The sequence below is a fragment of the Xiphophorus maculatus genome, chromosome 3, assembly GCF_002775205.1.
Source record: "Xiphophorus maculatus strain JP 163 A chromosome 3, X_maculatus-5.0-male, whole genome shotgun sequence".
In the NCBI taxonomy this organism is placed as follows: Eukaryota; Metazoa; Chordata; class Actinopteri; order Cyprinodontiformes; family Poeciliidae; genus Xiphophorus; species Xiphophorus maculatus.
This window is the reverse complement of record NC_036445.1, coordinates 1,645,716-1,669,527: the sequence shown is the minus strand read 5'-3', so window position 1 is coordinate 1,669,527 and position 23,812 is coordinate 1,645,716. Positions and strand designations below refer to the sequence as shown.

General features: G+C 37.3%; 1 protein-coding gene across 4 annotated transcripts in view; it reads left to right on the top strand.

The window, feature by feature from the left end:
* The window catches only part of LOC102236567 (chromodomain-helicase-DNA-binding protein 4), a 32,263-nt gene that overhangs the window by 1,540 nt on the left and 6,911 nt on the right, over positions 1-23,812 (top strand). The window contains exons 4-34 of one of the 4 annotated variants that reach the window (XM_023330676.1): positions 2,052-2,297; positions 2,404-2,519; positions 3,155-3,254; positions 3,350-3,581; positions 3,674-3,795; positions 4,800-4,923; positions 5,870-6,042; positions 7,297-7,542; positions 8,200-8,403; positions 8,551-8,762; positions 9,536-9,667; positions 9,782-9,881; positions 9,995-10,186; positions 11,202-11,402; positions 11,496-11,633; positions 12,612-12,733; positions 12,824-12,997; positions 13,179-13,320; positions 14,337-14,586; positions 14,676-14,800; positions 14,878-14,970; positions 15,053-15,194; positions 16,492-16,661; positions 16,816-16,990; positions 17,913-17,999; positions 18,841-18,932; positions 20,188-20,321; positions 21,836-21,980; positions 22,080-22,236; positions 22,903-22,988; positions 23,066-23,300. In XM_023330676.1, the coding sequence (XP_023186444.1) occupies positions 2,052-2,297; positions 2,404-2,519; positions 3,155-3,254; positions 3,350-3,581; positions 3,674-3,795; positions 4,800-4,923; positions 5,870-6,042; positions 7,297-7,542; positions 8,200-8,403; positions 8,551-8,762; positions 9,536-9,667; positions 9,782-9,881; positions 9,995-10,186; positions 11,202-11,402; positions 11,496-11,633; positions 12,612-12,733; positions 12,824-12,997; positions 13,179-13,320; positions 14,337-14,586; positions 14,676-14,800; positions 14,878-14,970; positions 15,053-15,194; positions 16,492-16,661; positions 16,816-16,990; positions 17,913-17,999; positions 18,841-18,932; positions 20,188-20,321; positions 21,836-21,980; positions 22,080-22,236; positions 22,903-22,988; positions 23,066-23,300 (4,867 nt within the window). Of the gene's footprint in view, positions 1-2,051; positions 2,298-2,403; positions 2,520-3,154; positions 3,255-3,349; positions 3,582-3,673; positions 3,796-4,799; positions 4,924-5,869; positions 6,043-7,296; positions 7,543-8,199; positions 8,404-8,550; positions 8,763-9,535; positions 9,668-9,781; positions 9,882-9,994; positions 10,187-11,201; positions 11,403-11,495; positions 11,634-12,611; positions 12,734-12,823; positions 12,998-13,178; positions 13,321-14,336; positions 14,587-14,675; positions 14,801-14,877; positions 14,971-15,052; positions 15,195-16,491; positions 16,662-16,812; positions 17,003-17,912; positions 18,000-18,840; positions 18,933-20,187; positions 20,322-21,835; positions 21,981-22,079; positions 22,237-22,902; positions 22,989-23,065; positions 23,301-23,812 lie in introns of all 4 variants that reach the window. The other 3 variants (XM_023330674.1, XM_023330675.1, XM_005798757.3) reach the window with 3 other exon arrangements.

Sequence of the window (23,812 nt, the reverse complement as noted above, 5' to 3'; positions counted from 1 at the left end):
CTGAAAAATTGCAACGCAAAAGCAAATAATTTTCCCCCATTAAAAATTAGGGAAATTAATTCCACCCACAGCTATGCTAAAATATGATCCACACTCAAAGGTGGAGTAATTTACAACATAAGAGTGACAAATTACATAATAATACTGATTTCTTTTTCAATTATTGTAAAAAATATATTTTTAGCTATTCTAAATGTTTATTTGACTTACTCCTATTCCTCGTTTTCATTTTCATATAAGCAATATAAAATATAGATACAAGTAAGATGTAAGATATAAGGTTTTCCCTTTAAAGTTGCAGTATGTAACTTTTTGAAAGAATATGTTTTTTTACATATTTGTTAAAACTTCTCTGTGTCATGACAGTATAGTTTGAGACAAATAAAGATCAATCTCCTCCAGCTCTTCCCATCTGAAGATATGCACAGACCAAAAACAACCAATCAGAGCCAGAAGGCGGGTCTTAGAGCTGTCAATCACTGCTGCTAAATGCACTAATGGCGAAGAAATGACTTATCATTATAGGAAAACTGTTTAGCAGCCATTATTGGTGGTCATGCTAACTAGACTGAGTGTTCATGGTAGCAGAGTAGCAGAGAGCAAGGAAGGTTGTGGGAGAGGGTTGAGCAGCACCACAGAAGATTGTGATTGACAGCGCTAAGACCCGCCTCCTGGCTCTAATTACTTTTTTCTAGTTATCAGTGGAAGAATTAGAAGAAGGCAGAAGAGCTCAGATTATCTGTCTGTTGACATGCATAGTGACATTTTAAACAAATGTCTAAGAAGAAAAATATTTTTTATAAAAGTTACATACTGCATCTTTATCATATAAATTATATTTAGAAATTGCTCTAACATAGGACGAATAAAAATAAAACCCTTATTATTTAAATTCTACAAATTAAAATTAAAAATGTAAAAATCTCAAATATGATTACGTTAAATTGAATTTGCACCAATAATATAGACAGAAGCTTTTAAATAACTTAACTGTATTATTTAGGAATTGGTCATGAGAAGCTTCAGCCTCTCATGCATTGATCAATTTTCCATCTGTGACTTGTAAAGAAATTTACATAGCATCCAAACGTTGATGTGATAAGTATAAAAACTTTTTTTTATACTCCGTTTATTAAGGATATCAGTCTTAGTGACCAAAATCAGAAATCTTGGTTAGAGTAGTTGTGAACATTGTGATGGTGAAAATGAAAGTGCTTCAGTGAAAGGAAAATATGAGTTAATCATAATTTAAATTATCATTACAATATTCAGCAATAATATCTCAATGTTGTCATAAAATAGCCCTTTCTGGCACCCATTATGTCACTAGAAAAAATACTTTCTGTAATTTCTTATTTTAATTTGAATAGTAATTGAATTTTTGTGCACAATAAGGGATTTTTTTTGTCTTGAATAACGATAAAATAACTATTGATGTTTTATTTTGCGTTTTTTTTATGTGCAAACATCTTCAAATTGTAAAAACTAAGAATAAACAATATATTTGTGCAATGAACAGTAAGGGTTAAAGTAAATCATATAAACAGAAGCTTGGGTTTATGCTGAGTATGAAATAGTCTCTTATTTCGGTCTCAAGTGACCTGTTTATATTCATTGTACAGTATTATGAAATATTTGATAAATGGAACTATGAAAACATTTTGGATCCCTTACAACAAAAGTGGTTGTTTTGTCAAACCAGCAGTTAAAAATCATAACTTTTAGTTTGCAATATTACAAACTAGGAAAACACTGGAATCTTGCATTAGTAAACTTGCCTTTATGTTAATGTATTCCTGTAAATGCTTAAAATATTACAAAAGATGCATTTTTGTACCTATAAAATTTGTGATGCATTAAAATAACTTAATTTAAAGTATGGGAAGAGTCATACTTTGTGTGTTTCATGCCTAACAGAGCAGAACCCATTGATTTTTAACTAATGAGCCTTAAAGAGAATCATAACCTCTGCAAGCGACAAATGGAAAAAATAAAACCTGTTAAGGAACCGTGCCTTCTTGTAATTAGTAAAGTGGGTCTGTATTTTGTAGGAACTGCCGGTCAGCTCCCCAGAGCACCTGATGGGAATGGAGGCGGCAGAGAGGGATGCAGATGAGGGAGTTATGCGGTCAGAGAGTGAAGGGAGTGATTACGCCCCTGGGAGAAAAAAGAAGAAACGCTCAAGCTCTGCAAAAGACAAGAAGAAAGGAGGTGGGGCCGGAGAGAAAGGAGGCTCTAAGAGCAAACGCAAAGATCCAGAACCAGAAGATGATGATGACGACGACGATGACTGCCAGGTAAAGTTTTATTGTTTACTCCCTGTGGAAGGAGCGTATGCAGCTCCTGGAGAAATTAAGTTCCTCTGACTGCCTTTGTTTTCCAACTTCTCTGCTCCCACCACAGCCGAAAAGCTCCGCCCAGCTGCTGGAGGCCTGGGGCATGAAGGACATCGATCATGTCTTTACTCAGGAAGACTACAGCTCTCTCACCAACTACAAGGCTTTCAGCCAGTTTGTTAGGTGAGGGGAAAACTAGAGATGCACCGATCTGATATTAATATCTGTACTGATATTGAAAAAAATTATACATTGGGTATCGATGACAGTATGCCTGATACATAAGGCCAGATCTATGCAGTCTAATTTTATGCTTTATTATTTATTTTACAACATATTTAGAATCTCTAATTGCACTATCTGAACCATTTGAAAGAAGGTTTGATGCAGTTAATTTTTAGGTTTTTGACCAAAACAGTCGACCTGTTTTTATTAGTTTCAGTTTCTTTATTATTTATTTTGCATTTTTCTGTTTTATTCCTAACTGAACTGACTGCACAAATTAAAGTTTTGTTGATTTTTCATGGTTGACCAAGCTAGTGAAGAAATTGATGCATTTAAATGATCAAATAAATTTGTAATTAAGTACATTTATGTCTGTTTTTATAAAAAGAAATGTTTTAATTCAGCTCTGTTTCTCTGTATCGGATGGATATCGGCTGATCCTAGACCTCAGATATCGGTATTGGCATTGGGAAAGAAAAAAGTGAATCGGTGTATCCCTCGGGACAACACCCTATCTTGTTTCTTTCTTGTTCCCAGTAGTAAATATGTAAATAAACTGATAAAAAAAATACAATAAACTTTGTCTTTTTTAGGCCTTTAATTGCAGCAAAGAATCCCAAAATTCCCGTATCCAAGATGATGACCTTAATGATGGCTAAGTGGAGAGAATTCAGCACAAACAACCCCCTGAAGGTATTACAACTCTCTAATAATTATTCTCTGTTATTTTATGTTAAGATGCTTGAAATGAGCAAAAACTCTCACTCTGTGCTGTTCCCTCCTCTCAGGGTTGCGCCACAGCCAATGCAGCCCTTGCAGCTGCCAATGTGGCTGCAGCAGTGGAGAACATGGTGGCTGTGGGGACTGACGGAGGTGTGGAGGCTGCCTCTGCTGCCTCCCCTGTGACTACTCCCTCTCCTGCCCCTGCCTCTGTTGCTGCTGCCGCTCCAACACCTGCACCGCCCCCAGCGCCGGCTCCAGCTCCCCCACTCCGCAAGGCCAAGACCAAAGAGGGAAAAGGTACAGTGCATATCCAAAGCTAAAGATACTGTGTTTGATCTAAAACTGAGAATAATGGTAATTTTAAAATTCACTTTTAATTCTTATTATAGGTCCAAATGCTCGCAAAAGGTCAAAACCTACACCGAAGCCTCCCCCTAAGCCAAAACCCAAGAAGGTGGCCCCACTTAAAATCAAACTAGGGGGCCTCAACAGCAAGAGAAAGCGCTCCTCTGTAAGATATTTATTCATTTTCTACAGCTGGTTTATTATGTTTAAGGATGTTCGGGGGGAATTGTTCTTCGGTGCATCAGAAAGATACAAAACAAACAAAAAACATGAACATAAAGAAGTTAGATTCAACCAGCGGTGGGCGATATGGACTCAGAATTTTATTGCGATACTATTGTGATATTGATGATAATAAAAAAACTATTTAATACTTCTTTTTTAAGTAACTTTGTGGCTGTGACTGTATGGTACGGCAATTATAGCCCCACAATAACAAATACAAGTCTTGAAAAAGATTCCTTTTTGAAATAATCTACTCAAGGACGCCACCTACATAAAGAAATGCGATTTCAACTGCATATTGTAACTGTATTTAATCATATTTTCAAATTTACTGAAATTTATTGATGCTGTCATGGAACAAACAGTGGAGAAAATGGTACAAATTAAATTTATGTTTTATTTGAACATCTTTAGTTGAAATTTATTGAGACAATAATAAATTCTTATTACGGTAAGACATTTTTCACAATAGTAATAAACAGTCCGATAAATGCTGGAAAATATTGAATTTGATTTTATGATTTAAAAAATAAAAAATTCTGGATAAGTATGGGATCTCACGGATGAAAACTTGACTAGAACTTCTAAAACTGGGTTTGGTTTTAAGGGCAAACGTGTCACTACTACTATTTTTGCAAACAAGTTGAACGATCAAAGAATACAAACTATGATTTAAATAGCTAAGCCCCAATTTTATCTGTACTTCTGCAGGTTTTATTCTTACAACAATCTTTATGACTTAGAAGTCATAAATTATTATAGAAGTCATTATTAGAATTATTATTGGAAGTCATAATAATTATGTTAATGAAGAGGAAACTAGAGATTAGGGTGAACTACTTAAATGTTTGCACTTAGAAAACAAAAAGCATAACATTTTAAGATGGAAAATGTGTAAGGACTTTATTTTAGGAATTGTCTTCTTTTAACTCTGCGTCCGATCAGAGCGATGAAGACGAGCCTGATGGCGACAGTGACTTTGAAGACGGTAGTTTCTCAGTGTCTGACGGCTCCATCCGCAGCAGCCGTCCTAAGAAGAAATCCAAAAATGCGAAAAAGAAGAAGAAAGGTTTGGAAAAAAATGCTTTAGAAATCTTCACTCTAAATGTAGAAAAACCTTGAATTACAATTTGGTTTTTTTGAAGGTTTGGAAAGAGCTTGATTTCTGTATAGACATTACTTACAGTTGAAACTTATTTTAGTTCTATTCATACTTCTAGTAGAAGTATGAAGTTTTCTATTCATACTTCTAATAGAAATATGAAATTTTTCTATTCATACTTGTAATAGAAAAACACGTTTTTTCTCACTTTCTGAAGTTAAAGCAAGCTAAAGTTTTCTTGACTTAGGTAGTTAGAATGACCAAAATTATTTCTGTTTGCTAAATCCAGAAAACTTGGTAAAAACATTTTTAGAGCCTTTCTTTGGTACTTTGCATTTTGTGTTTAAGCTTTTAATTTGAGCAGGAAGGTTATTTACTTTAACATTATTTATTTGGATTGTTTCAGTGCAAAGAATATTTATTATTCCTTTTAGCTCAAAGAGTTATTGATCTCTATAGTTGATATACAGGTCTTATATTTTTTAACAAAAATGCTATTGAAACTTTTAGTTATTTTTGTTAAGTGTTTTGTTCTTGGACCAGTCAGGGCTATGTGAGAGACATTTCAAACCATAAAATTTTGTTATATTTAATTTTACATTGTCCCTACTGAAGAATGTTGAATATTATCACAAGATGTTATTAATTAACAGAAAGAAATGTTATAATATATTAGAGAATTGAAACTGTCTTTTTTAGTTCATTTGTATTGTTTTTATCTCCAAAGTGCGGTGCTGGAAAAAGTTTGAAAATTTGTCTTGAAATGTTTGAATTTCACTTTGTGAAAAATGTACAAACCTTGTTTAAGAGGCTTAAAACTTCAGTCTAGTATAGGAAGATTCACTACGTCATTCAAGTTTAGGCTGAGCTGTTTTCACTGACATGTTTATTTCTGGGACTCTTTTTTTTTCAGTGGAGACAGAAGATGGCGATGGCTATGAGACCGACCACCAGGACTACTGCGAGGTGTGCCAGCAGGGAGGAGAGATTATTTTGTGTGACACCTGTCCCAGAGCTTATCACATGGTGTGTCTGGACCCTGACATGGAGAAGGCTCCAGAGGGCAAGTGGAGCTGTCCACACTGTGTGAGTACAAATCATCAGAACTAGGGCTGCACCGATTGCAGTTTTCTGGCTGATCACCGATTACCGATCTTTAAAAACCAAGCCTGCTGATTCTGATTTTGACCGATAGTGATTATTTTTGTCTGAAATGTTGCTAAATATAGTAAGAAAGTTGCTGATTTGGTAACAGTGGGGTGACCTGATGGGCCGGTGTGCAGGGTTTCCTCCAGTGTGTTATAAGCCTGGCAGGCCACCAGGCTCTACTTACACCCCCACCAGGCTAAACATTGTTTGTTTACGTATTCCAGTTTTTTTTTTATACACCAATAACAGTGACAGCAAAGATGGTTTAAAGAATCTCTGGTGAAAATATAGGAAGCACACTGGCAACATAGTATGGCAGTATGTGAACACATAGTGAGACTGAGGTCAGGTGTTTTTCTTTTCTTTTTTTTTTAATTCACCTGAACTCTGTAGCCACTGTCTGTCTTTACCGGTCTACAAACTAAAAACTTCAGCGGATTAAGTGACAAGTCACGAATAACTGATCAAAAACAGTTTGACACTTTAAATAGGATTAAACATATTTATTGTAACTGTATTTTTTTCTTAATGTTTTTTAAGAATTTATAGTTGCTGTTAGGATGCTGTTAATAATGTATTCCCACAACACATAACAATCAAGTGATGTTTTCAAATTTCCTCTCAAATTAAAAAAAATCTTTAGCTCCAAAATATGGTCAACCGCCCTCAATCATAGCAGAGTGAAGTAGGACATGGGTTGATTTTTACACCTTTTCCAAGGTAGATAAGATCGGTTTCACATGTAAGTATCGGGTAATCACTGTTCTCAGGGCAGATTTATTGCAGCACCCTAATCAGAGCCACCCAGGTTGGAGGTCTGAGTATTTTGAGCTTGCTTCTAAAATGTTGTACACTACTTTAGAAAATTTCTGGAAAACAAGAAGCAAAATTGACTTTTTAGATTTGGCACTTTAGTTCTGTCTCTCCCTAACGTTACATTTCTCTGTCTGTCTTTTCTCATTTCTCTTCCATACATCCCACCCTCCATCTTCTATTTTCTCCTGTCCCCCCTCTCCCACTCCCTATCTCTGACTCCACATGCACACGCATTCAATGCACGCTCTACACCCTCCACCACTCTCGCTCCCGTATCCCCCCACCTCTCCCTTTTTCCTTTCATGCCATTCCGCATACCTCCCTCCCCCACTCAACACGCACCACCTCCTCCTCGTGTCTGATTGCAACACCAAGGAGAAGGAGGGGATCCAGTGGGAGGCTAGAGATGATCTGTCCGAGGCTGAAGGGGAGGATGATGACGACAGAAGAGATGATGGCATGGAGGAGGAAGACGACCACCACATTGAGTTCTGCAGAGTGTGTAAGGACGGCGGAGAGCTGCTCTGCTGTGACACCTGCCCCTCCTCCTACCACATCCACTGCCTGAACCCTCCTCTCCCCGAGATTCCCAACGGAGAGTGGATCTGCCCCCGCTGCAAGGTGAGCACCGAGTCTGCATCTGCGCATGCTCTGGAGGTTCTGAATCTGGATTGCAAATGCAGCTTTCTACTGCAGATACAGCTGATCCTCCTGATCAGGATAAGTTTACATATTGTACTACAGACAAACTTTGACAGTCTTGCAGCTCTGATTAAGGTTCTTTCACCACAATCATATTTTGGTGGATGATTAATTGTCCTGGACGTTACTGCAATAAAATATATTATTGTTGTTTTGAGAGCATTTTCAAGTGATATAATTACAAAACAATGCAAGAATATATTCTCGAAGATCAGTAAACTGTAAATTCTATTGAATATTCAGCACTGGAGCTAGAAGACATTTTAAATATCCAAAATAAATAAACAAAACAACAGACACAACAAATAAAATAGATACTAAATACTCAATAAACAAAACTGCCCCTCAAAAAATGGCTATTTGAGACCAAATCACCAGACTAAAGACTTTTGTCATCCAGTTTTTGGTAGAAAGAGAGAAAAGTGAAAAATGATAACTCATGCAAGTCGTGATTAATTGATTTAATGCTTATTGCGACAGACATGACAATTATAAAAGCTCAGTGCAAACATTTTAAGCCACTCCTCATTTTTTTTGTCATTATCTTCCTGACTCACGTCATGTCCCTTCGTCCAGTGTCCCCCAATGAAAGGAAAAGTGCAGAAGGTTTTAACATGGCGTTGGGGGGAACCTCCAGCCTCCATGCCTGTCCCCCGGCCTGCTGACCTGCCTGCTGATGCTCCTGATCCCCCTCCTCTGGCCGGCCGTCGGGAGAGGGAGTTCTTTGTCAAATGGTGCAATATGTCCTACTGGCACTGCTCCTGGGTGCTGGAGCTGCAGGTACTTATCGTCTCTTAAAAATTTGTGAAAATTGTATCAAACATTTTACTAATTTGAACAATTATTCTCTAATGTGGGAGTTAAGTAAGCTTTTACCACAACGTATAATATAACAGCATCATAAATCGTTCTGCTGCTTCCCTGCAGCTGGAGCTGAACTGCCAGGTGATGTTCCGTAACTACCAGAGGAAGACTGACATGGACGAACCTCCACCTGTGGACTTTGGAGGCGAAGGCGATGATGACAAGAGCACAAAAAGAAAAAACAAAGATCCTCTGTTTGTTCACATGGAGGAGGACTTTGGACGCTTTGGGGTTAAGATAGAGTGGCTGATGATCCACCGCGTCCTTAACCACAGGTAGGGGAAGTATGCAAAATGGAGACCGAGCACATAACCTAAAAACAAGTTGTTTTAACTCTTATTTTGTTTCATATTTAACATTTATATTGGTTTGGCGGTTGCTGTAACTTTAGGTGTTTCTTAAAGAGACCTATTATGGTTTCTTGATTTGGTTAATGAGCTGTTTTAGGGCCTCCGTCACTTTAAATCCAAATCCACCCCCCAAGCTCTAACGCAACGTTTACACTCGCACATGAAAATGGCTGCAAACAGATTTGCAAATGTACATCCATACATTTTTGAAAAGCATTAGCAGAGCCTCCTGCACAACCAACTGAAATGCAGCAAGTGATCTCTGGATAGTAAGTGAGCAACAAAATACTTATCTTTTCCAGCAGCCATTGTACAGTGCATGGAGTGGTAAAACCAGCTGACCAAACGTGCTGGAGCTCCGCTTGGGTTGCTAGGCAACGGGCCAGTGCCTGTCGATTGTGACTTAAGTATAGAGAGTTTTTTGAAATATTAAGTTATCGCCACAAAACATTTTTCAAACTTGGGCTGTTTTTAGAAGCAGTAGAGACCCAAATGGAAGTATGTAAAATTTTGCATAATAGTTTTCCATTTCAATTTCTGAATTATTATGCACCTGATTGTTGCTTACTGCCTATAACCTATTTTAGGCAGTAAGCAGGTATTAGTCACTTAAAAGCACAGTTACAGTATAGCTATAATGTAATACTGACCATTTTAAAACATTAAGCTCCATGTTTCCTATGTGTTTTTAATGCTAGTGTTGACAAGAAGAACAACGTTCATTATTTAATCAAATGGAGAGATCTGCCCTATGACCAGTCAACCTGGGAAAGTGAAGACATGGACATACCTGAGTATGATACGTACAAACAGATATACTGGAATCACAGGTATGGAGGGGTTCATTATATCTCAGGAAACAGTTTAATATAAATGGAGCCAAGTGTCTATGAGGAGGGGAAATGTTTATCTTAATTTAATCACTTATTTTCTGGACTAAATAGAGAGCTGATGATGGGCGAGGAGGGGAGACCGGGCAAAAAACTGAAGAAAACGGTCAAAGTCAAAAAGGCGGAACGGCCACCTGCTAATCCAGTTGTAGATGTAAGTCTGTTTTATCTACCATTAAATTAAATTTAAAATTTGTGCTTTGGTGTATTCTGTTTTATTTGTTGGCAGTATAAAACCCAGTTCTCTGAATATTTTCTTCCTACCAGCCCACCATCAAGTTTGATCGCCAGCCCGACTACCTGGACAGTACAGGCGGCACGCTGCATCCCTACCAGCTGGAGGGCTTGAACTGGCTCCGGTTCTCATGGGCTCAGGCCACCGACACCATCCTGGCTGATGAGATGGGTTTAGGCAAAACGGTTCAAACGGCTGTCTTCCTGTATTCTCTGTATAAGGAGGTGAGAATCCAGAGTGAGAATCCTTGGTATTATTTGTGACAAGTGAGGTTTTATTAAGGTTGGAAATGCTTATATCATGATATTGATAATTGTCAATATCGATAAGTGAAATACTGCCAAACTGGTGGTGTTACCTTTTCTGTTTTATCGATAGTTTTCACTCTGCGCCATTTTTTATTTTTAAGCAGTTATGAGCCACAGTGGTGAAATCTAAAACTGCTGCTACACAAGTTACTCAGCAGGCTGTTGCTAGGTAAACAAAGAGTGAGTCAGTTGATTCCACCAACCTTAGCTTAATTGGCCATGAGAAATTCAAATTCAAAAGTACTTTGTTGATCCCAAAGAGAAATTAAATGTTGTAACTCATATTAATTAAAGTTCTTTAGAGAGTTATTGTAGATAGTGTTGGCTATGGACAGGAACGATCTTTTGTAGTCGTCTGTCTTGTAGTGAATTTGAAAAAGCCTCTGACTGAAGACACTCAGTTAACACAAGATGGTTTTATGAAGAGTACGATGAGGGTTGTCCGTCATTTTCTTGATTTTTATGAAGAATCCATCATAAAATGAGCAGCTAAAATCTTTCATCTGCTAACATCTACCAGAATGCTTTGTGGTTCTGGGTCAGAATTCAGTGAATATTTTTTGTACTGAATACTGAATATTCTTTCTATTGTTGTTGATAATGCGTCTGTCATGATATATATTCTTGATTTATTGTCCAGTCCTAGGTTTTGTGTGTTTTATTCTTGCATTAAGAACAGTTGTATGCCAACAAAATGATATTCTATTAGAATATTTTAAATCTGGAGAACTTTTCCTGTCAAGTTTGCCCTCCTCTGTCATCCAGTGAAGGTGGTCGGGGTCTCAGACATGCGACACACACACTGACTTTGCCCAAAAAGGGGATGAGTTCAAAGTTCAAATCTCTATTCTAAAGGCAGGGCAAGACATGCATTTTTATGTGTTGATTTGAACTTTTTAAATTGGTCTAATCCTGCATTCTGCTGTCACAGGGTCACTCCAAAGGTCCCTTCTTGGTCAGCGCTCCTCTGTCCACCATTATTAACTGGGAAAGAGAGTTTGAGATGTGGGCCCCCGATATGTACGTGGTTACCTATGTTGGGGACAAAGACAGCAGGGCTGTTATCAGAGAGAACGAGTTCTCGTTTGAGGGAAACGCCATCAGGGGAGGGAAGAAGGCCTCCAAGATGAAGGTAGGGAGGTGATAAAAGAGTAAAAGTTACTGGACAGATTGATTTGTTTATTGAAATCCAACTGAAGTTTCGCCCAACCCCTGTACTCAACAGAAAGACTCGACAGTGAAGTTCCACGTTCTGCTGACGTCCTATGAGCTGATCACCATCGACCAGGCTGTGCTGGGGTCCATCGAATGGGCTTGCCTGGTCGTTGATGAGGCACACAGACTCAAAAACAACCAGTCCAAGGTAATAATAAATCCTGAATGATTCATTAATGGCACTATTAGAGCTGGTGGATTTATCTTCCCAAAAATATTTGTCTGTCTCAAGCTAAGACACTAGCCCATCCTCTTATAACTTGCTAATTGTATTACTGCAGTGCTCTCTTGTTTGGTGCTACTTGCTAGTATCTGTTTCACTACTGACAGATATATATTTTTTATTTTTATCAGCCTCTTTTGGAATGTTTTTAACCACTTTGTGTTGTCCTGTTTTTAATTCTGTGAAGCACTTTGTATTGCTCAACATTGTATGAAAGATGTCATACAAATAAAAATTGATACTAAGAGTGTATTCATACCAGCCATGTTTAGTCCACTTTAATTGAACTCTAGCTCGTTTGCTAAGAAAGTCCGGTTCATTTAGGGAGGTGTGAATGTGCAATCTAACTCTGATGTGGACCAAAAAAGGCAAACTGGTTTGTCTAAAAACCTTGGGCTTGGTTTGATTAAAGTGAACTCTGGTTCGAATGCATATATGTTAGCTAAGCAGATAGAGACTGCTTGAAAAGTAGCAAGCTTTTCAAGCAGTCTAGCGCAGGGCATTCTGGGTAAATACAACCAAAACAAACACAAGAATCTAATTCTATAGGGAAAAATGGCTCGTGGTGTTTTCTTAAAGACAAAAGAGAAATACTACAGCCGATAAAATCCGACACTACTCCAATTTTGTTTACATTTTATGAAGAAGGAAGTTTCGCTCAATGTCTTTTTCAGAGGTTTTTGCGTTGTTTCCTTCAGTAGTTCTTGGTGCAGCGCACCCACAGGCGAGAAGTGGAACAGGCTTTTCAAAGCCTTGGATTGTTTGACACAGTGCAGTGTGAAAGCAAATGTTTAAATTTTGTGGAAACACCTTAAGACTTCAATGTCACTTTTTCCTTTACGGTATTGTTTTTATTCATAAGGATAATTTAGAAGATTTTTTGTTTTATTTTTATTCTTTTAGTTCTTCAGAGTGTTGAACAACTACTCGCTGCAACATAAGCTTCTGCTGACTGGGACTCCTCTTCAGAACAACCTGGAGGAGCTTTTCCACTTGTTGAACTTCTTAACCCCGGAGAGATTCAAGTCAGTAGCTCTGCAGCCGTCGTGAATGTGGCTGTTTTTCTTGGAGCGTCCACCTGCAAAGAGTGGTAATGATGGATTTATTTTCTGCAGCAACCTTGAAGGGTTTCTGGAGGAATTTGCAGACATTGCCAAAGAGGACCAGATCAAGAAACTCCATGACATGCTGGGACCACACATGCTCAGGAGGCTGAAGGCTGATGTGTTTAAACACATGCCTTCGAAGACGGAGCTCATTGTCCGGGTGGAGCTGAGCCCCATGCAGAAGTAAGCAACACTTTTAAATGTAACTGCTTAAAAAACTTACTTTGAAAGAGTCTTTATATTATTTATTATGGACACTTTAAACCCCAAACTATTGCTAGCTATGAGTTCTGCTTCTGTACTCCCATCTAATTTTGATTTTGTTCTTCTTTTCTCATGTATTAATTTGGTTTTGCTAATACAGGAAATACTACAAGTTTATTCTGACACGCAACTTTGAGGCATTGAACACTCGAGGAGGTGGAAACCAAGTGTCTCTGCTCAACGTTGTCATGGACCTTAAAAAGTGCTGCAATCATCCCTACCTCTTTCCAGCCGCTGCAACAGTACGTTTTATGCTTCATTCAGTCAGTTGTGTTTACTGAGACATGCAGTTCTGCTCAGAGGTCTACATACTCTTCATGGAAATGAATTGCATTAGATTTTTTTGTTTAATACTTGGCTTAAAATATTTTCTTAAGAATGGTGTTAAAAAATAGATTAAATTCCTCATTAATAGCTCAAAATTAATGGCGTTTAAGTAAAGGATGAGTAAATGCAACAATACATAGTTTGGAAAATGCTTGATTTCTGTATAAAGTCTTTGAAAGTGCTTAATATTCTAACTGCCTAGTTTTGTTATAAAGTGTAACAACACTTGGTTAAACGCCTAAATTCGGAAAACACTTACAGTTGAAATCACACCTAAAAAACGGACACATTTTTTATTCACTGTCTGAATTTAAACCAAACTAAATGTTTCTTGTTTTAGGTTAGGTAGAATCACCAAAATTATTTATATTTTCTAAATACTCCTGCTAACACTTAGCAGGAGTATTTTAATTTAATTGTAATTTCTCTGTATACTGTGTTTAAACATTTAATTTGAGCAGGAAGGTAATTTACCTTAACATAATTTGTTTGGATTGTTTTAGTGTAATGAATATTTTTTATAGCTAGTGGCTCAATGAGTTGCTGAGCTATGTATTTGAATTAAAAGTTTATGTTTTGTATGTTAAAAGTTATTGAAATTGATTTATTTTTTTAAATTTGTGTTTTGTTTTTCACTGAGGTGTACAGGTGTGTGTGTGTGAGACATTTCAAAACATAAGATTTTGTTATTTCAGTTTATTTTGTCCCTACTGTAGAATGTAGGATACTATCAGAAGAGTTTATTAATATAACAGTAATAAATTACATCATATAATGATTAATTGAAACCGTCTTTTTTTTAAATTTGTATTGCTTTCATCTCCAAAGTCTGGTGAAAATTTACCTTAAAAATGCTTGAAATTGCTTGAATTTCACTGTGGGAAAAGTGGACAAACCTTAAATTTCATGCAACGTTCTTCTCCTTTTTCAGGAGGCTCCCAAACTTCCAAATGGCATGTATGAAGGTACTGCCCTGACCAAAGCTTCAGGGAAGCTGATGCTTCTTCACAAGATGATGAAGAAGCTGAAAGAGGGAGGCCACAGGGTTCTGGTTTTCTCCCAGATGACCAAGATGCTCGACCTGCTGGAGGACTTCCTGGAGAACGAAGGCTACAAATATGAGAGGATTGATGGCGGAGTCACCGGCAACATGAGACAAGAAGCTATCGATCGCTTTAATGGTGAGATGTGTGTTTGCATATTTATCTTTGCCTCACTTGATAGTTGATATTTGTTTTTCTCATTTGAAGTCTGCCGTTTGATCCAACAGCTCCAGGAGCTCAGCAGTTTGCTTTCCTCCTCTCGACCCGGGCCGGTGGTTTGGGTATTAATCTCGCTTCTGCTGACACAGTCATCATCTATGACTCTGACTGGAACCCCCACAATGACATCCAGGTATGCCAGCCCAGTCTTAGATGTGCTTGTATGCAGCCATGTTTGGTTTCTGGTTGATCATCGTGTGTTACTCTCAGGCTTTCAGCAGAGCTCATCGCATTGGCCAGAACAGGAAAGTGATGATCTATCGGTTTGTTACCAAAGCATCTGTTGAGGAGAGGATCACACAGGTTTGGAAAAAAGAAACAGTGATTAGGAAAAAAAAGAATTTTATGGACCTAAATATTTATTTTGTGTTCTTTTTGTTGTCAGGTGGCGAAGAAGAAGATGATGCTGACTCACCTGGTGGTGCGGCCCGGACTTGGCTCCAAGACCGGCTCCATGTCAAAGCAGGAACTTGACGACATTCTCAAGTTTGGAACCGAAGAGCTGTTCAAGGATGAAGTTGGAGAAGGTGAGAAAATATTTAGCAAAACGAAAACCAGGGTTATGTGGACGGTCAAAAAAAAAAAGTCAAATTCAATGATCTTAACTTAAGTTTTTACAAGCTGATTTTCCACTCTTGGAGTACATTTAGTTGTGTCTAAGTCTGTCACAATAAGCAATAAATCAATTAATTGCAAGATAAATTAAGAGGAGCTCAATAATTTCCATTCTGATGATTAATATTTTTTGCTTACAGACATCGTTATCTAATTTATTCATTGTTTCTGTTGTGTGTGGTTTGTTGTTTTTTGTTGTTTAATTTTAGATATTTAATATATTTTCCAGTTCCAGTGTTGAGTTCCTTAAGAAATTAAAGTTTATTGGCATTTTAGAAGTTGGATTATTACACCATTATGTATATAATACTTGAAAACGTTTATCTCAATAATTTGAAGGACGATTTATCTTCCAGTAAGATGTGTTATTGTGACAGGCTAAGTTATGTCTTAAATTTCTATATCTTTCTAGTGTGGCAATATGGACTTTATCGCAACATTTTGTGGTACTATTGTGATTATGACCAAAATTATGATTAAAAACAATTATTTATTGCATCTTTATTAGGTAACATTATGGCTGTCACTGCATGGCTACAGGCACAGCATTTTTAGTAACACAAACATTGTTCTTGGAAAACATTCCCATTTAAAATAAGAATCATCAATCATGTTTTCCGATTTAGTGAAACAAGCAGTGAAGAAAATTATAAAAAATAACATTTCCAATAATACTGTAAGTTTTTGTTTTTTACTGGATATTATTATTTGAAAGTTATCGAAACAACAATAAATCAAAATTCTTTTCACAATAAATGATAAATTATACAATAAATTCCCACCAATATTGCTTGTATCTCTTTTTTCTTTTTAAGTATGCTTTGTTTTTCTGTGATTTCTGGTTTTGGCTGTGGAAAAACTACAAATCCCATGAATACCATAAGTCCTGTAGAAAGCAATCTACCCTCCAGACATTCAGCCTTTCCAGCAAACCTGCAAAAGTATTGTGCTTCTGAAACTGGCTGATTGTTTGCATGTCCAATTAAAACCCAACCATTCCTGCTACAGTATCCACTAATAGGCTCCATGTTATGAAGAAGTGCATATTTAATGATGTTTTGCTTGAAAACGCTGACACTGAGACTTTGTCCTGGGAGATTTTCGTAAGAGGTTGAGATTAATTGGCTTTCCTGAATAGCAGATGACTGATGTCTTGGGTATAAATTGTCTCATTTCCTGGCCTTTTTCCTTTCCTTGCCTTGCCTTCAGGAGACAACAAGGAGGATGACAGTAGCGTGATTCACTATGATGACCATGCAATTGACCGCTTGCTGGACAGGAACCAGGATGCCACGGAGGACACGGAGCTGCAGAGCATGAACGAATACCTCAGCTCCTTTAAAGTGGCCCAGTATGTTGTCAAAGATGAGGACGATGAGGTAAAGTGTAGGACTTGTTAGTTTATCTTGTTGACAGTCAACATGCGTCTTATTACTCTAGTATTCTTAAAGCATGATGATGTTAAGCTGGATAAAACAGGTTAAGTAGGTTTATATTGTATGTGAGCCACACATGTCTTCTTTCTTTGAGGAGGAGGAGGTAGAAAGAGAGGTGATCAAGCAGGAGGAAAGCGTTGATCCTGACTACTGGGAGAAACTGCTTCGACACCATTATGAGCAGCAACAGGAAGATCTCGCCCGCAATTTGGGCAAAGGCAAACGTACTCGAAAGCCGGTCAACTACAATGACGGCTCCCAGGAGGACCGAGGTATAAGACAGGGTACAGAACAATATATAATGCAACCTCTTCTGTGTGTGTGTGCTGTTTGTGTCTGTGTTAGGAGAGCTAAGTAGAACTCTGCATGATATTTAATCTCATAAAACCTAGAGTGATGTAGTGTCAATCATAATTTTTATTTTTTAGCAAAAGTGGAAATTAATTACTTCTCTTCATTCAGTCAGACAGATTTAAACAGAAAAAACACTAATTAGATTAATTGTAAACACCTCTATTATTTATGTTTACTCTTTGCATTTTGGAGGTGTGTAATATGAAATCTTTATTAAACATTTTCACCGTTTTTATTGTAGTTTTCACCTCTTAAAAGTAGGACAATAAAATTAGTTTCTTTGCCTAATAGAGCAGCTGTTAGGAGAAATGTGATCACTACAGCTGACAGAAATCAGCAAACTAATCAAATTGTAGCAGCTGTTTGCAAAATTTCCTGTTTTCTTCAACTCTGGTTATAAACATAAGTCAGTTTTAGGAGGATAATTAGAGACTTTTTTTGCTTCCTTTTTGTTTCTTGACTTTGTTTCAGACGTCTTTAATGAGATGACGAGAACCATCTGACATCAAAATACCGAATTATTACAAGCTAGAAAAAAAGTACTAAAATCTATACAATACCATCATAAGTAAAAATTAATAATAATAAAAAAAGTGATACCAATAAAAGTTTAATATTTTTGTTACTGTATTTCAGTTTTGGTTTGTTTATCAACCAAAACTAAAGGATTCTAAGAAAAATCTGAATATTTTTGACAAAACGTCTTTTCTCTTTGGGAGAAAAACTAGCTGATAGCTAGATGTTTGTCATTTCTTAGTCTTATCAGCTTGTCATCAGGTGGTCAAAGGTTTTGTCCTGTTTAATTTCTCATTCATAATGGTTTCTTTCTGTTCTGCGTAGACTGGCAGGAGGATCAGTCTGACAACCAGTCTGATTACTCGGTGGCCTCAGAGGAGGGAGACGAGGACTTTGACGAACGCTCTGAAGGTATGGCTCAGTCTCTGAAGGGTCCTGATGTAAAGAGGTGGGTTGTTTGTGCATTTCTGAACCATCTGAGTCCATTCTCCAAGCTGGTCAGTGCTAACTTTAACGATGTTTAAAGTGTGATGCTGGTGCTCCAGTTGTAGAGTTTTAAGGAACATCTCCGAGGCGTTCACTAACAGCCTTCCCACCGCCCCGTTTGCAGATACTTACACAGATTCAGACGACACCTACGATGTCTTCCTCGACAATCTCAACAACAACTCACGAAACAACACTTGTCAGTGCATCATCTGCGTTGAGCGTAGAGTGAGAAGAAAAGACAAAAAGAAAGGAAAGGGAAACAATCAAACAATCAACGGTTTATCAGCGAGCTGAACTGCGTCCTATCTTGTTTAAACTAAATGTTAAATATCTGTTAAAAATGTAAAGACATTTCTTGTATTTATGACTTTTTTTGGATTGATTTAATTGCTGCACTTTATTTATTTGATCGTTAATAGTGCAAGGACGTGTTCTTATTTGTACTGAATGTAATTTTGTATTAATTAAGGCTACCTCAGTGTTGTTAAATAAAACATAACCCAAAACTGCAATCGATTGTAGATACTCTGAAAGTATTAACCGTCTTTAGGGCAAGGATCAGTTAAAGTAAAGGTTGGAGGAAATTTGAAAAGGGACAGCTTCGTCAGGATCAGCAAAGAACCGTAAGTGCAGCGTCTTCACAGAGACGATTTAGGTTGATGAGAGCACTCGTGTTCATTTTTTACATCGCTTCATTTGCCTGCGTGTTCCTCGAAATCTGTCGTTCATTTCAAAGACACTAACTATGTTCTCCCTTCGGTAGCTAACGCCCGCAGACCAAACCGCAAAGGCTTGAGGAACGACAGAGACAAGCCTCTGCCTCCTTTGCTGGCCAGGGTGGGGGGCAACATTGAGGTAAGTTCACTCCGAACTCGAATGAAATGGAAAAAAGAGATCTAAAAAGTTAAATGATTTTATTTTATTAACTTTTTACCTCCAAAATGCTTACATGTCAGTCGATGGACCGAGAAAACACCGGCGTCATCATGATCTATAAGGGTTAAAATAAGTGGAGTGTTTATTTATTTAATATTTTGATGTATTTCTAAAATCCATTAGTTTAAAAAAAAAAATCCTTTTAATTTTTAAAAATATTTCATTTATTTTTTTTATCTTATATTTATTTATTATTAATGTAATTTATTTACATTTTTTATATACAGCTCTGGAAATAATTAAGAGAGCACTGCTCTGAACCCCATTGAAAACCTCCTGGTTATTCCACCAAATATTGATTTCTGAACTCTTCCTGAGTTAAAACATTAGTGTTGTTGTTTATAAATGAACATGAACTTGTTTTCTTTGCATTACTTGAGGTCTGAAAGCACAGCATCGTTCTCGTTATTTTGACCGTTTCTCATTTTCTGCAAATAAAAACAAAACGTTTACTTGTTACTTCAGAGACATGTTGTCAGTAGTTCATAGAATAAAAAAGCAATGTTCATTTTACTAAAACATATACCTAAAAGAAGTAAAGTCAGAGAAACTGATAACTTTACGCGGTGTCTTAATTTTTTTATACCTGCAACTGTCATGGGGTGTAATGTGATTTGTGAACACTTTTGTGTCTCTTTTGCAAAGCAGCTGCACTTTCAGATAGTGATGTTGTGCAACATAATCATGTGATTTCAGAACTATTAGGAACTATTGAAATATATCACAACTGCCTAATGATGCTGAAGTTTTCACCATCATTAGGCAGTTTTATTTCACACCTTTAGTAAAAATGTTGAGAGGTTTTCAAAATTTAGAGAATACTTAAATGGAAAAATCTACACTAAACAGATGTATCTTAAAACAGTAAATAATCTGTAATACTTTGCTGGGTGGTAGGAAACACAAAAACAGCAGCTTTGCTGTTGTTTTGCAGGACAGCTGTAGGAAATTCAAACTTGGACTGGCTTATTTTAAAAGTTTATTTCACAGTTTATTAAAAACACAGTTTATGATTAGTGAAACTTCTACTGTTTTGTGAAAATAACAAACAAGCCATTCTTAATTATTCAAAAACAATATTAAATCTTGTAAACACAATGACATGCATTGACTTAGATTGTGAGTTGAATTTACTAAGTTTTATTCTATTTTGACCTTTTTAATTGCCTGTTAGGTGCTGGGCTTCAACGCACGGCAGAGGAAAGCGTTCCTGAATGCAGTGATGCGTTATGGGATGCCTCCTCAGGATGCCTTCACCAACCAGTGGCTCGTCCGGGACTTGCGAGGGAAATCTGAGAAGGAATTTAAGTACGTTTCTTTGGTTCTGTTCAATGATTGAAAACAATCATAAAACTTAGAGCTGCAGTTTGTAACTTTCACAAAAATATGTTTCATCCATATTTGTTAAAATTACTATGGCTGCGTTCACACTGCAGCCTGAAGTGACTCAATTCAGATTTATTTTTTTGGCCGTGGTCATTCACACTATCAAATATAGGCGACACACTGTAGCTCACACTGTATGTGAGCTACAGTGTGAACTGAAAGTGTCCTGCATGCACAGTAGAGGGCGCAATAACGTCACACATAGAGGGCGTGCTCAGTTTTGCCAACCGCCATAAGAAAGTAGAAGAAGTGCTCAGTGTAAACATTGATGCTAATGGTGGAGCACAGCTTACGATTTTGAAGTTGTTGTCCGACTGGAGTCAGCACTTTAACAACTTAATCCTCATTATAGTCCGCCATGGTTGTTGTTTTTCTTCCCGCTTGCGTGCATCAGGACGCAGAATATTGACGTTTGTTGAGTATCAATAAATGAGGAGTTCAGGACCTGGCCGCTAGGATTCAGGTCACAGGCCCAGGTGTACGGAGCCTCGTGCCAGAAGCCCATTAAAATGCTGTCTACATCGTTTTAAACTGTGATTGTGAGCGTGAGTGGGAATAAAAATAGCAATAGGTATTTTGTTCCATATAACACAGTAAGTAGAAGTGTAACAGGTAAATATTTTATGGATGCAAACTCGACTAAACACCCACCTGTTTAGGATTGTATTTGAAACGTAATCAATTACAAATATATTGATGGAACTTGACTTAATATCGGTGTTTTGATTGTTGATTCTGTGTTGCATTGTGTTTCTGTGTTTGATATGATGTAAAGCACTTTGAAATGCCTTGCTGCTGAAATGTGCTATACAAATAAAATTTGATTTGATTTTTGATTTGAGAAGATTGGATACGTATCGGATATCCAAGTTGCCTGAGCCGCATTCGAAAAGAATCTGACTTGTGTTGTTCAGATTGTTATAAAAAGATCAGATAAAGGTCACATTACGTCAAAAAAATCAGAATTGAGTCACTTAATGCTCCAGTGTGAACGCTCCCTAAGTTGTAGCAGTACGTTATCAAAAATGAGCTCCTCTTCCTTCTCCCAATGGGGTCTGCTAAAACGCACTGGTCCTGATCAAAACAACCAATCACAGCCAGGAGGAGGGTTTTAGTGCTGTCAATCAAGTGTGTGTACTTCCTGCTCAATGTTCTAATGGCGGAGTAACAACTTACCCTTACAGGAAAACTATTTATCTGCCTTCACTGGTGGTTATGCTAACTAGCCTTAGCACTCATGACAGGCTACGTTGTGATGAATCAGCTGTTACGTAGTGGAGATTAAAGGGGTGGATAACTACCATTTATATTTAAAATGAAAAATCCTAATCAGTACTTGCAAAATAACTATATTAAAGAATATATGAATGTGAATAATGTAGAAATCTGCATCTGCTTCCAGTGCTCACTACTGTTTACACTTCGACCTCCTTCAGGGCTTATGTGTCTCTGTTTATGCGACATCTTTGTGAGCCGGGAGCCGATGGAGCAGAAACCTTCGCAGATGGCGTCCCACGCGAGGGTCTGTCGAGGCAGCACGTGCTCACTCGCATCGGAGTGATGTCACTTATAAGGAAAAAAGTATGCTTCACACAGATGTGATCGCGCTTCCAGGCCAGGCTGACTGTGGCTTAAAGTAGAGACAAACTCACTGGCTGACTTGTGGTTCTGGCTGAACAGGTTCAGGAGTTTGAACATGTGAACGGTCAGTGGTCGATGCCCTGGATGGCAGAGCTGGAGGAAAATAAAAGAGCGGCAGCTTTGGCTGCAGGTGAAGACCCGAAAACCCCGTCCACAGGGACGCCTGCAGACACACAGCCCAATACTCCCGTGCCAGGTAAACACACACTACCTTCTTGTTTTTATGAGATTTTAGTTCTCTGTTACGTTTTACACTCAGTTTATTTTGTTCTAACACATCTATAATAACTGACATGCATTGTCATCTTCCTTAGTTTTAGCATTTCATAAAGCCTTAATTAAATTTATACCTTTTCACTGAAAGATGTATTTTCCTAAACAGTGATGTTTTATCTCATAGAGCTGGCGCCCTCTTGTGGCAGTAGTCATAATAAAGCTTAACCCTCTATGGCATGGCGTTGCCCTCAGGCAACAAACCACATAGCTGTACCTCACATTGCTCCTTTATTTTATTTTTTGGGGGGCATGATTTTTGACATATTTTTGTCCAAAAAATAGTTCTTTTATGAATATAGTTTTTGTTTGATTTGTATTTCATTTCTCATAATCAGTGTAGACAATCTTGGTGTTCTAGACCAATGTTACCCTGAGGCAACAAACCCAAATCTGGTTCCAGGAGGTGTCAGAGTCCGATTTTATGATTGACATGTAATTAGGGACCACCAAGCTCCCAAAGAATGCAGGAAAATATTTCTTCCCCACAAAAATAAAAAGTCATGCCATAGAGGGTTAATGTAAATTATGCTGTTTATTGTTAAATATTTAAAATACATAATGTGTTGAATTATTTTCTGATTTCCAGAAGATTTGTCTAAATCAGAGGACAAGGATGAAATTAAAAGAGAAGGAGAAGAAAGCAAAGTGGCTAAAAAAGGAGAGGACCCTGAGGTATGAATTACTTTATACTCAAATTAGCAGTTTAGTTGACATGACAATGATTTGATCTGTTTTTTATTTTCCATCAGATTATTGAAATCCCAGATGAATCTGAAAAATCCCCTGCTTCTGAAAAGAAAGAAGAGCTGGGAGCAGAGAGGAGGGTGACAGACGAAGGCGATGAAGGGAAGGAGAAAGATGGGGAGAACATGAGCAAAGAGAAAGAAGAGAAGAGCAAGGCTGCAGCTGAGAGGGAGGCCTCTGCTAACAACAAGAGCGACGGTTCAGACGGCAGAGTGGATTCAGAGGAGGACAGGTCAAAAGGTCAGAATGTAAAACATGTCTTTAAATCATTAAACAGTTCAAACGTTTGTTTAAAGAATAGTCTATTATGTTATTGTTGTTATTATGGCATTTTTAGCATCAGTAGTATCATTATTATTATTATTGTTGTTAGTGTTATTAAATCTACTCTCAGCAATACTTTTACCTGTGGGAATATTGTAAGCTTGTCATTGAATGTATTGCATTAATCAAGAGTCTGAGAGTAGAATTAAGTTATACTGCTATATTACTCATAAATATGAAAAGATTATAACTGTGATGTTGCTGATGGGTTTTATTAAGTTTCTACTTCTACCCACACCTTTGCATGTTTATTATTTATCGCACTACTCTGTCGTTTTATTTACAATTTATAACATTTAACTAACTTAGAAAATACAAAAGTCTTTTAAAGTTAAAAAAATACTGTTCACTCATAGATATAAGACATTTTTCCACATATTATTTCAGTAATTCAGTTCAAAACTTGCATAGATTTATTAAACATATTA